This window comes from Camellia sinensis, chromosome 6 (assembly GCF_055761805.1).
Source record: "Camellia sinensis isolate YWXY chromosome 6, ASM5576180v1, whole genome shotgun sequence".
NCBI classification, from domain to species: domain Eukaryota; kingdom Viridiplantae; phylum Streptophyta; class Magnoliopsida; order Ericales; family Theaceae; genus Camellia; species Camellia sinensis.
This window is the reverse complement of record NC_138966.1, coordinates 162597582-162609723: the sequence shown is the minus strand read 5'-3', so window position 1 is coordinate 162609723 and position 12142 is coordinate 162597582. Positions and strand designations below refer to the sequence as shown.

Genomic DNA, 12142 nt, shown 5'->3' with positions numbered 1-12142 from the left:
AGCCACTTCATTGTGGTGATATGTGTTTAATCAGTATCCGAAACCGATTACTCTAGTCGGAAGACGTTCTGTGATGTGTTCTATGGGATGTACCATTATTATGTTCTGATATGAGGATGATTATGTTATGGTCTGTTTTCTACTTATGATATATTCAGATTTCGTTTACTAACCTCTTTACCTTAATGTTATTCATTGGGCTTTAGCTCATTGTGTGTATATATATGTATAGGTGAGCATTCTGGAGCCCGAGCCCGAAAGCTTTTGTCTGGATCGGTGTTCTGTTGTCAGCCAACCATTGTGCCTCACGTGGAGGTTCCCGAAGCGTCCTGTGTTTAAGTTTTGTGGCTTCTGTTTATTTAAAACTTGATTTGATGTCGTTGGCTGTACTTAAAATACTGTAATGTGTGTGGGTATAATGTATGTTCACTTTTGATTATGTATATAGAGTTTTTAAATATTCTGTTTTATATAAGTCAGCACAGCTCATTGGACAACTATATTTATGTATTAGCTTCCGCTAGCCCCTTAATCTTGTTAATCTGTTCAGAGGCCTTCGGTAATCCAAGGATTACTGGCTGGTTACGATGCTAAATCTACAGGGGCGAGTTTGGGTCGTGACAGTCATCTGGGGACCAAGATGGGCAGAGACATAATCAAAGGTCTGACTTGGCTATCTCAAGCTAGGCTTAGAAAGTTGGCCGAGGTGTTAGCAGGGAGACAAGCCGAGCTAAGTATAGCTCGATAGAACACCATCTACGTTATTATTGTATTAAGAGCACGGCAGAAACAAGCCAGCTCGGTTGACCGCTTCGACCGAGCTGAGGTAAGGAGGTTTGAGCTATCTCACTTGGTTGGTAGTGAATAGGGTATTACCAGGATATATATTATCCTTGGGAGTGTGAGTCCTAGGAGGGTTCTACTAAAGAGAATAAGAGTCCTACTAAGATTGTGCCAGGTAGAATATATAAAAGCTTGTGGCAGAACCTATGTACAAGTATGAGAATTCTGACTCTGAAATACACTAAGCTTTTGTGTCTATTGTCTACTTGCTGACTTTGGCATCGGAGAGGTTCTTGACACACACCCGCCGGCTAGCTCACATTTGTGTCTTCAGGTAGCAAAACGACGACGTTTGGAAGAGTACAAACTTGATCAACAGGATTATACGAGAAGATTATTACGTGCTCGTATATGTATGATATAATATTAACGATTCAAATAAGATGCATCTTATGGTTGAAGAATTAAATTATTTCTTATAACTCGCATTCATTCATTCAAATTTTGCCCATTGATCAATTAAAATTATTTTTATAAAAAATTATTCCAAACTATTTTATTTATTTATTTATTTATAATTTGTACCTAATGTGTAAGAATTTTAGAGAGCCAATTGCATTTCTAATCGTCTTTCTTGGTGAAATTGTCAAAAGTTACGAACATTGTATTGGACATTTAAGTTGTAGTTCGTATAATCTTTTCATTTTAAACTATCTGTTGCAAAATGAATCTTATTATGTTTTGATATCTTATTAAGATTACAGATTTAGTTTTGTTATCTTAATTAACCTTAATTTTACCTTATAATACATGTCAAAATATTATGTTAAGTTGGGGGTTTCAAAACAAGTCAATCTTAGCTAAGCTAGAATTATAAATATTTTATGTTAATCAGTTCAACTTTAAATGCATAGCTTAACATTTTCTCTATAGCTTAGTCATTTTTATGATGAAGTAACATTTACATAAAAAGCTAGCAAATAGACTCAATAAGTTAATTTTAGGTATCAAGAAATTATCATAAAATTTCATTTTATGAAGTACTTTATTATTATATGCAATTTAATCATTTTTGAATAATAATTATAAATTTATTTACCTATAAGTTTTTTAATAAATTTGTTATGACTTCATATAAGTCATTTTTAAGTGTAAACTATAAAAGAGTAATATTGGGACTTTAAAAAAAATTATCAAATATTTTACACAATACTCACATGAAAATGATCAATATGAGTATTGTATAAAATATTTAGTAATTTATTTAAAAATTTTAACATTTTTAAATTTAAAACTACATTCTATTTTTCAAGGAAAATCTTTTTTTAAAAAAAATTATTTTCAATAAATATATGTTTTAAACCATGCATAGTACGGATGTGCTGCTAATTATATAATAACTCCATTAACAATCTTAAGATAACAAATTTTAATAATTTAAGGTGATTATTATTTAAATGTAGTTTGAGAGATTTTTCATTAATTAATAAGAGTAAAAAATTAGAGCAATAAAAACTAGTAAAGTTGAGCTGAACTCGGTTTGCCCGATCCACAAGAAAGGGACCTTATATGCAAATACGTACACATTATCTCGATCAACACTCCTCTTTCTCTCTTTCGTCTCCCCAATTTCTTAGGGTTTCTTCGTCTTCAAAACCCTAACCCTAACTTTACATTTGCTTCGATCAAAACTAGAATCGAGACCTATCTGATACCTCCGTCGATTCTTCAAATTGCGTAATTTTCAGGGCGGTGATCATGGCAGCGGCGGCGGCGGCGGCGGCGACGATGGTGAGCTCGGCTGGAGGGCTTTTGGCTATGCTGAACGAGAGCCATCCCTTGCTGAAGCTTCACGCTCTCTCCAATCTCAACGCTTTTGTTGACTCCTTCTGGCCCGAGATATCAACTAGCGTTCCCATCATGTAATTCTTTCAATTCTCTCTCTGTTCTTGCTTTCCTCTTTGTTTTCGTTTCTGTTTGTGAATTGGGTTTTATGTAATAACAAATTTTCTTGATCTGTTTGTGGTGTGAAATTTTCTGCTTGGTTGCTGGGAAACAGGGGAAAATAGAAGAATGTAAAATTTTAATATATATATATATATATATGCATTTAGAATTAGTGAAACAGTAGCAACAAGATTCCCTTAAAAAGTTAGAAATTTGATTGAATTAAGCTAGGTATCTGTAGTTCCTGTTTTTCTTATGTAACACGTAATGGATGTTCAAAATTTTAACTTTTTTTTCTCCTCTCTTATTGTTTACTTGTTTGAAGTAGATAATGCAGAATCTAGGGTTTGATTTGATGTTTAGGTAAAAATTTGGGTTTCAGAGATATTTCTTATTTGTTACTGTTTCTTAAGAGGAATCGAGCAAGAACTGTTTGGAATATTTTGTGGACATGTTTTTGGCTAGTGAATACTTATAGGGTACCATAAATATGTTTTTTCCTCTGATTACTTCTTCAAACCCAATTCTGTATGATGTTTATGTTTTAAATGATGCTTTCTACTCCAGCTTGTGATGAAGTTTTTATGCTTTCCTATTTTGTGTGAATATTGCATATGCAAATCTGTAGTCCTAGTTGACTAATTAAGTAATAGTATTGGAGTATGTTGCCATGTGATTTTCATAGCAATTGTGATATTAGTGGACTACTGATGGTGTAGAATCCAGTTTTAAATTTTTTTTTATTGTTACTTATCAAAAAAAAGGAATCCATTTTTTAGATTTCTATCAATTTAGTTCTTTGGAAATAAATGTTTGTGTTTATTTCACATGCAGAGAGAGCTTATATGAAGATGAGGAGTTTGATCAAAGACAACTTGCTGCATTGCTTGTTTCAAAGGTCATAATCTTTTTTCTATGTATTCCTCCTTTGTGTTTAGCGACCATCGTCCCTCTTCTATATTATGATCACTTACTTTCCTGGTATAGAAAAAAGATAATTTTCTTCAATTTTGGTTTTTATGATCATTTCGGTTGCCAAGGTTTTCTTTCCTTCTTGCCTGAATAGGTGTAGTGCGATCTCCTAACCATATATATTTATTCTTTCCTTCTAGCGATCAAGTGGGGCATTGATGAAAATTTGTGGTATCCTATTAAATCTTTAGCTCAGATGTGTGACATTTGAAAATTGATGTGTGTAGTGTATTCCTTTAACACGTAAATTTTGTGTTTCAAATTCAGAGGGGCTGCAAACAAAAGATTTCTTTATATAAAGCTGCCCAAGTTAGCTATGTATGTTGGGGGTTGGATATAATCACATTTGAACTCTGAATCAGCCAGGGAGAGATAGGGATATAACATTCTATTTACATTGCCATGATTATAGGAGTTTTTGTATAATGAGGAATTATGATTTTAATAGGATTTTATTTCTTTATTAGTTAAATCTCTTATTCCTTCTGGGCTTCCTAATTACATAGTGCTTATGCTTATATATATGGTTTTTATGTAATGTTTTCTTAGATTATATATGATATGATTGGCTATGGGTTCCTCATTTTTTATATTCTTATTTTTCTCTTCTTGGTGCTGCATCACAACCCCTAATAGAAATCAAACCCATATATGGCAATCTGGCTTTGAAGTGAGAATGAGAGAGAAACCCAATGTCAAAGTGAGAATGTGAGAGAAGCTGAAGTGAGAACGAGACCGGTTGACACTGATTCATGTGTGTCAACTCCATCATCTTCATGAAGTGAAATCAAAAGAAGCGTGAAGAGAAGATTTGAAATCTCAATGTTAGCAACTCCACAATTTGCATCCTTATAGCAATTGAAAAGAGTGCTAGAGGGCCACCAAGTGAATGCCATGCAAAGAAAAGGGTGTGATTCCATTGAGAAACACCATGGAAATTAGAAGTTCAACAAGAGCAATTCCATATAACAGCAGGCCACAACATTATGTCTTTTTTGAGTGTGGGGAGAACTGAGCATGTAATAGAGATCTTTTGATAGTGTTAGTACCTTGAATGGATATTGTAGGCATGCAAATTTTAGCTCATTACAAATTGGCATGTGTTGCAAATGCCTATAAATATGACATAATTATTGGCAAATTAAATAATGCCATGTGTTTATAAGTGTCCTATGTAAACAAAATTTAGCCAATTCCAATTTAATTACTCATTCCACCTCATCACCATTCTTAAAAGTGTCCTATGTAAACAAACAGTTTTATTAATTAAAATGAGGAAGAGCTAGTGATAAGAATGCGATACTGGTCTCTGTTCAATATTGGTAATTATTGTGATGTACACGCGTATTCATGTGGGTATTGATGAATATTATGGATTGTATCCGGAGTGTGTTATCAAAGGAGGGAGACACATTGGATGTGACAATTCACTCAATCATTCAATCTGTTCAGATGTTTTCATCCCTGGTGTAGTGAGTTTCTGCATTCTTGGTTTCTCTAATCTTTGCAACCACAATATATCTTAGTACTCTTTTTTTATTTTTTTATTTTTATTTTTATTTTTTTTTTAATTATCAGTAACTTACAATAGATTACTTGCATGTGAAGATAAAACCTGAAATCAGAGGCTATCGCTTGTTAGTCCTTGAGACGTTTAATTAATTTACTTTTATCTTGTTTACACAAATTCCTTTATTTCTTTTGTCAGGTTTTCTATTACTTGGGTGAACTTAATGACTCATTGTCATATGCTCTTGGTGCTGGTCCAATGTTTGATGTTTCTGAGGATTCAGATTATGTCCATACCCTACTGGGTAAGAATTTTCACATTCCATTTGTTATTTTCCAACGTGAAAAGAATTATATGAATGTAAATTACGGCCTTTCACTGTAATCTTACTAATTGTTGCTGTCATGTTCTTTCTTCACTCAGCTAAAGCTATTGATGAATATGCCAGCGTCAAGTCAAAGGCAGCAGAGTCAAATGATGAAGCAGACAAAATGGACCCTCGTTTGGAGGCAATTGTGGAGAGAATGTTGGATAAGTATGTAAATTTCACCTCCTCTTCAATGTAATGACGCCTTTTTCCAATTTTCTTACCATTGCTGTATATAGGTGTATCCTGGATGGAAAGTATCAACAAGCTATCGGAATGGCAATTGAATGCAGACGATTGGATAAGCTTGAGGAAGCAATTATGAAGAGTGATAATATTCATGCAACCCTATCATATTGCATTAACATCTCTCATTCCTTTGTTAATCTGAGAGAATATCGCCATGAGGTATGGATAATGTTCTTGCTTGTCTAATTTAGAGAGCTATTTCCATATCCTGAAATAGCATATTTTCTGTAAACATTTTTTATGATTTCCCACAATAGTTAATTTCTGGTTGTCATGATTGGTATATTTATTTATGACAATGTAGTTCTTCATCCAGGTTACCTTTCTTGTTTCAATTTGAAATAGAAAATTTTCTGCTAGACTTAATTATGTTTAAATATTGTACCAATCTAATGACAACTGTTGTTGCCATGTTGGTTTCCGCATTCAAGTTCCTTGGGCCGGCCTATGTGCATTCAGAAACTTTATTTATAAAATTAAACAGGCTTTTATGACGTCATTAAGATTGACAGGCTTAACCAGTCCTCTCAATGAAATTTTTCGTTACCTGAACAAGATTTTAAACATACAAGTTGTCACAAGGTTGTCAAGGTTGATTGTATCGTTGTTGCGGTACCCTTAACGGTTTGTGTGACTTGATTTAATCATCCATCGAGAACAGAGGTTGTTTTTGTTTAGCTCTCCGGTTTTGCATCTGTTAATTTTCATGGCCTTTCATCATAGGTACTATGTTCTCTTGTATTTTACATGTTTATATTACTTATCAACAAAGAAAGAAAAAAAAAAAAAAAAAAAAGAAAGAAAGAAAAAGGGAGAAGATAAATTGTTATTATCCTTGTTTCATAGCCCATATAACATATTGGCAGTTGATTGTTGAGGACAGATGAAAGAATATTTTGCAGGAAAGAGGCAATTGTGATTTTGGAGATATTCATATACTAATCCTCTGTCAATTGTGTACAGGTTCTTCGTCTTCTTGTTAAAGTATACAAGAAGCTTCCATCACCCGATTATTTGAGCATTTGTCAATGCCTTATGTTCTTGGATGAACCAGAGGGTGTTGTGAGCATTTTGGAAACGCTCCTACGATCTGAAAATAAGGATGATGCTCTGCTGGCATTGCAAATAGCTTTCGATCTTGTAGAGAATGAGCACCAAGCTTTTCTATTGAATGTGAGAAATCTGCTTTCCAGTGCCAAGTCTCAACCATCAGAACCTGCACAGCAAGGACCTGCTGCAGCTGAGTCTGGTCAAAACATAATTGCTACTGCATCTGAGGATGTTCAAATGACAGATGGAACTCAAGCTTCTAATGTGAATGTGCAAGAAGCAGATCCAAAAGAAGTGACCTATGCTGAGAGGCTAACAAAAATAAAAGGAATTTTGTCTGGAGAGACTTCAATACAGTTGACTCTACAATTTTTATACAGTCATAACAAGTGAGACAACAGATAATTTCCAGCTCGTTATTTATTCTGCTTTGCTCAAATTCAATTTTTAGGAGTTCCATTTATGTATTGTGAAAAGCTTTTTTGATTAATTTTATAATTTGCATATAGGTCGGATCTTCTTATTCTCAAGACAATAAAGCAGTCTGTGGAGCCGAGAAATAGTGTCTGCCACAGTGCAACAATATATGCTAATGCAATTATGCATGCTGGGACAACTGTGGATACATTTCTCCGTGAGAATCTGGTAAATCAACATTCCACTTTCATTCTCTTAATAAACCTTTATTGTTACACAACTTTACAGACTTTATTCATATTTTCTGAAGCTCCTTGTCTGTGAAAACTCATCAGGATTGGCTGGGCAGGGCTACTAATTGGGCTAAATTCAGTGCAACAGCAGGGCTAGGTGTTATTCACAGAGGCCACCTGCAACAGGGCAGATCGCTGATGGCCCCTTACTTGCCACAGAGTGGGGCTGGTGGTGGTGGCAGTCCATACTCTGAAGGCGGTGCTCTCTATGCCCTAGGCTTGATTCATGCAAACCATGGGGAGGGTATCAAACAATTTCTTCGTGATAGCCTACGCAGTACCAACGTTGAGGTGCTTGCTTTCTACAATCTATTGTTTGGTTGCTTTTGTGCGCCATGAATTTCTGTTATAATAGTGGTTTTGGAAACTTTGATTGGTGCAGGTTATTCAGCATGGTGCATGCTTGGGTCTGGGCTTGGCAGCTCTTGGAACTGCTGATGAAGATATCTATGACGACGTAAAAACTGTGCTTTATACTGATAGTGCCGTTGCTGGAGAAGCTGCTGGTATCAGTATGGGCTTACTGATGGTTGGAACTGCAAGTGAGAAAGCCGGTGAAATGCTTGCTTATGCTCATGAGACACAGCATGAGAAAATCATTAGGTAAATTTGTGTTCAGTGATCTAGGTGTTGGACTACTATTTAAATTATATATTCCTTAGGGTTTATTTAATGATTCCTTATTGCAGAGGTTTGGCATTGGGGATAGCTCTCACAGTCTATGGAAGAGAGGAAGAGGCAGATACACTAATTGAGCAGATGACTCGGGACCAAGATCCTATTCTACGTTATGGTGGTATGTATGCGTTGGCATTGGCATACAGTGGAACTGCAAACAATAAGGCCATCCGTCAGCTGCTGCATTTTGCGGTATCAGATGTAAGTGACGATGTCAGGAGGACGGCTGTTCTAGCTCTTGGGTTTGTCTTGTACTCTGAACCAGAACAGGTTGGCACTTTTTCTTTATTATTGTTTTGCCAAGTATCTGGTCTTGTGATTGCTGTCCTCAATGTAATATTTTATGGTTTCGGCCATCAGCAATAGATTTTCTGTGATGACATTTGCTGTATATGCATGCCAACTTTTTTTTTTTTTTTCTGTGTGCGCGACTGTAGTGCAATGTTATTTGGTTACTGTTGAGATTATCCAATTCATACCTGTTTTCAATTGTCACCAATAGCTTGTCGTTTTTTTTCCTTTCTTGGCATTTGCATAAGCACTGCTGTTTGTGTGACTGCAAATATCAAATTTATTTGGCTCCTTTGGTAGATTTACCTAATTCATAGTTGGATTATCTGCTTCCCCTTGAAGTTGGTCTCACTACATGTGTCCTGCAGACTCCTCGCATTGTATCCCTTCTGTCCGAGTCTTACAACCCACATGTTCGGTATGGAGCGGCACTTGCAGTAGGCATCTCCTGTGCGGGTACTGGCTTGAGTGAGGCCATATCTTTGCTAGAGCCTCTAACATCAGATGTAGTTGATTTTGTTCGTCAAGGTGCTTTAATTGCTATGGCTATGGTGATGGTTCAGATCAGTGAAGCTAGTGATTCTCGTGTTGGAGCATTCAGGTCCTGTACCCTTTACTATTTTTTTCTTCTTTTTTGTTTCCTTGTATCTTTCTTCGGCTTATTGTTTCAGTCATTTGTTATTTCAGGCGACAGTTGGAGAAAATAATTTTGGATAAGCATGAAGACACCATGAGCAAGATGGGAGCAATTTTGGCCTCTGGAATACTTGATGCTGGTGGAAGGAATGTGACAATAAAGTTGCTTTCCAAGACAAAACACGATAAAATCACTGCAGTTGTTGGTCTTGCTGTTTTCAGCCAGTTTTGGTATTGGTATCCCCTTATCTATTTCATTAGCTTGTCATTTTCACCCACGGCCTTTATTGGGCTGAATTATGACTTGAAAGTTCCAAGATTTGAGTTCTTATCACATGCAAAACCATCACTGTTTGAGTATCCTCGGCCGACTTCTGCACCTACTACTACCTCAGCTGCGAAACTTCCTACTGCAGTTTTATCAACATCTGCAAAAGCCAAGGCTAGGGCTACTAAAAAAGAGGCAGATCAGAAAGGTATCACTGAAAAGTCATCTGGGGCAGAGTTGTCTTCTGCTGGTTCAAATACTGGAAAAGGGAAATCCTCCGGTGATAAGGATGGAGACTCTATGCAGGTAAATACCGTCTCTCTTTCAGTAACAAAGATGTCTAAATAATATTTCCGATATCGTTCATTTGGCATTACAAGCTTCGACACCCCCATCTCATTAGATTCAATAATTGTGTTCGTTACACAAAACCGACATGGAAGTCGAGTTTTGAATGTTATTGTCCTTCACCCATCACGTCAGTACATTGTTTGATAACATCAGGGTGTTGGTGGTAAAAGCAATTTTTATGAGATATAGAACGTCAAAAACTATTTATGAGTTGTCGTTATACTATTTTACACTGCTGAAATTGGCGCTCTTACTCAGGTTCAACTACTCATTTTCCTTTATTTTATTTTATTTTTGGGTCCCCCAGGTCGATAGTCTCACAGAGAAAAAGGCAGAGCCTGAATCATCTTTTGAAATTTTGACTAACCCTGCCAGGGTGGTTCCTGCTCAGGAGAAGTTCATTAAATTTCTGGAAGATAGCAGATACGCGCCAGTGAAGTTAGCGCCTTCAGGATTTTCTCTATTGAAAGACCTACGTCCAACTGAACCCGAAGTGTTGTCTCTCACTGATGCGCCCTCATCAACTGCAGCAGCTGCTGCTGCTGGTGGATCGACAACCGGACAACAGGGCTCAGCTTCAGCCATGGCTGTTGACGAGGAGCCTCAACCTCCTCAGCCGTTTGAATACACCTCGTGATTTTGGTCTTCCAACTAAATACTTTGCTTGGGCAGAGTGTGAGTTCGAGGGTAGTGATGTAGAGAAAGAAACTGGTCTGGACAACTACTCATTATCCTGTGATGTTATGGCCAACTTCTGGCGATTCTGCAGGCATTTCTAATCTCTTGGTCATTGTGGATTATCGTTATGCTCTTCAATTTATACATTTAGAAATGGAGATGAAAGGGAAATGCATACTGCAATTTGCCTGTAACTTTGGAAACTGCTCATCATATGTCTGGTGCTGAACTAGTTAAATGCCTGGGCTGTTGCAACTGTGGCTTCACTCATTTACTCTCCCATTGAAGAAAAAAAAAATTGTGAACTTGCTAAATTTTTATTTTAGTTTTAAGAAGCCTGTATTTAATCAACATTCTTGAGCTAGATATGTTATTTTCTTGTTTGTTCTCTTTGAGATCATTTCCCTATGGGTTATTAGCAGGGATTTCAACTTGGGTGGATTCGGTTGGGTCGAGGGTTTAAAGACGGGATCTGTTCAAGTTCGATCTTAGCTCGACATCTAGCTTGAACTTGCTTGCTCAAGCTTGAGCCATTGCTTGTTGAGCCATGCAATTGAATAGGTAAATCAGGCTATGTTTATCTCCATTGGCTTGCTTTCTAGTAGCCTTGGGGGGAGGGTGTTGCAACTTATAGGGCTGCTGGAGTGTTTGGTGCAGCAGCTCGTGAAGCTGGAATAACTTGAATAAGTTAAAAAAAAAATTGATTATTGAGTGGCAAATAAATTGGTGTTTTTGAACTACTTGCTTATGAATTTTAACTTGTAAGAAGCTAACATCAAATAAGCTCAAAGCAGCGATCCTCTCTAATCAGCTTAAAATGTGAAACATATTTAGCAAGGTAGCCCGCAACAAAATTAGCTTCATTGGAGGCGAACCAAAAAGATACACTAAAAACTACTATCTTCTAGTTTGTAGTTTGCCTGCTAATTAGGGGTCTGACTTAGGTGGGTTTAATCTGAGTAACCTGAATTCAGTTTAAATTTTCTTAGAACTTGAACAAGATATTTTTAAATTCTGTACGGGTTTGGATAAAAATTTAAAAGTTCGGATTAAATTTGGTGGACTTGAGCAAAAACATCAAACAATCCGAGCAACTCGAAACCTGAATTATACATACATAGATATATATAAAAATATTAAATATACATAAAAATTATTAGTCATTATATGATATTAAAATAATTTAGATTATTAAATCATATTGAATATATATTATATATACAAATAACATAAAATCTTACTTTTTTTTTTATTTTCACTCATAAATTGTAAAGGTTACTATAGCGGCATCTCTCTTATATTATATAAATTATTTGTTTTGATGGTTTTAGTGATTTTTTATATAAAAAAATATAAATAGGGTCGAATTTTAATAATTTAATAATGTAACTGCAAAAAAAAAAAAAAAAAAAAACTGAAATTCATTTACAATTCGGACAATTCGGGTTTAACTCATGTCGGTCTTGAGCAGGCAATCTCGGGTTACAATTCGGGCCTGGGCAGGCTGGGCAGGTGTCAACACAACTTAAGTTAAGATTGGACAACCTCCCGACTCAACCGAACCCACCCAAATTGCATCCCTACTACTAATGTCATGCAATGTTTTCCATAAGTCAGGTTCAATTATTAGCCATAAGAATTTAGCTTTCATG

General features: G+C 35.9%; 1 protein-coding gene across 1 annotated transcript; it reads left to right on the top strand.

The window, feature by feature from the left end:
• Positions 1-2240: 2240 nt before the first annotated feature.
• LOC114295075 (26S proteasome non-ATPase regulatory subunit 1 homolog A) lies at positions 2241-10885 on the top strand. The gene is made up of 13 exons (XM_028239263.2): positions 2241-2705; positions 3565-3628; positions 5411-5516; positions 5636-5747; positions 5819-5987; positions 6792-7267; positions 7388-7523; positions 7631-7879; positions 7971-8191; positions 8278-8536; positions 8926-9158; positions 9245-9767; positions 10120-10885. The coding sequence occupies exons 1-13, from the start codon at positions 2542-2544 to the stop codon at positions 10447-10449; spliced, it is 3042 nt and encodes a 1013-aa protein (XP_028095064.1). The 5' UTR covers positions 2241-2541; the 3' UTR covers positions 10450-10885.
• The last annotated feature ends 1257 nt before the right edge of the window (positions 10886-12142 follow it).

Bases quoted from the DNA above. Each gene is read 5' to 3' on its own strand.
- LOC114295075 (XM_028239263.2), top strand. From the start codon at position 2,542: ATGGCAGCGGCGGCGGCGGCGGCGGCGACGATGGTGAGCTCGGCTGGA. The intron at 2,706-3,564 runs GTAATTCTTTCA...TTTCACATGCAG, and splicing joins TCAACTAGCGTTCCCATCAT to AGAGAGCTTATATGAAGATG. The intron at 8,192-8,277 runs GTAAATTTGTGT...TCCTTATTGCAG, and splicing joins CAGCATGAGAAAATCATTAG to AGGTTTGGCATTGGGGATAG.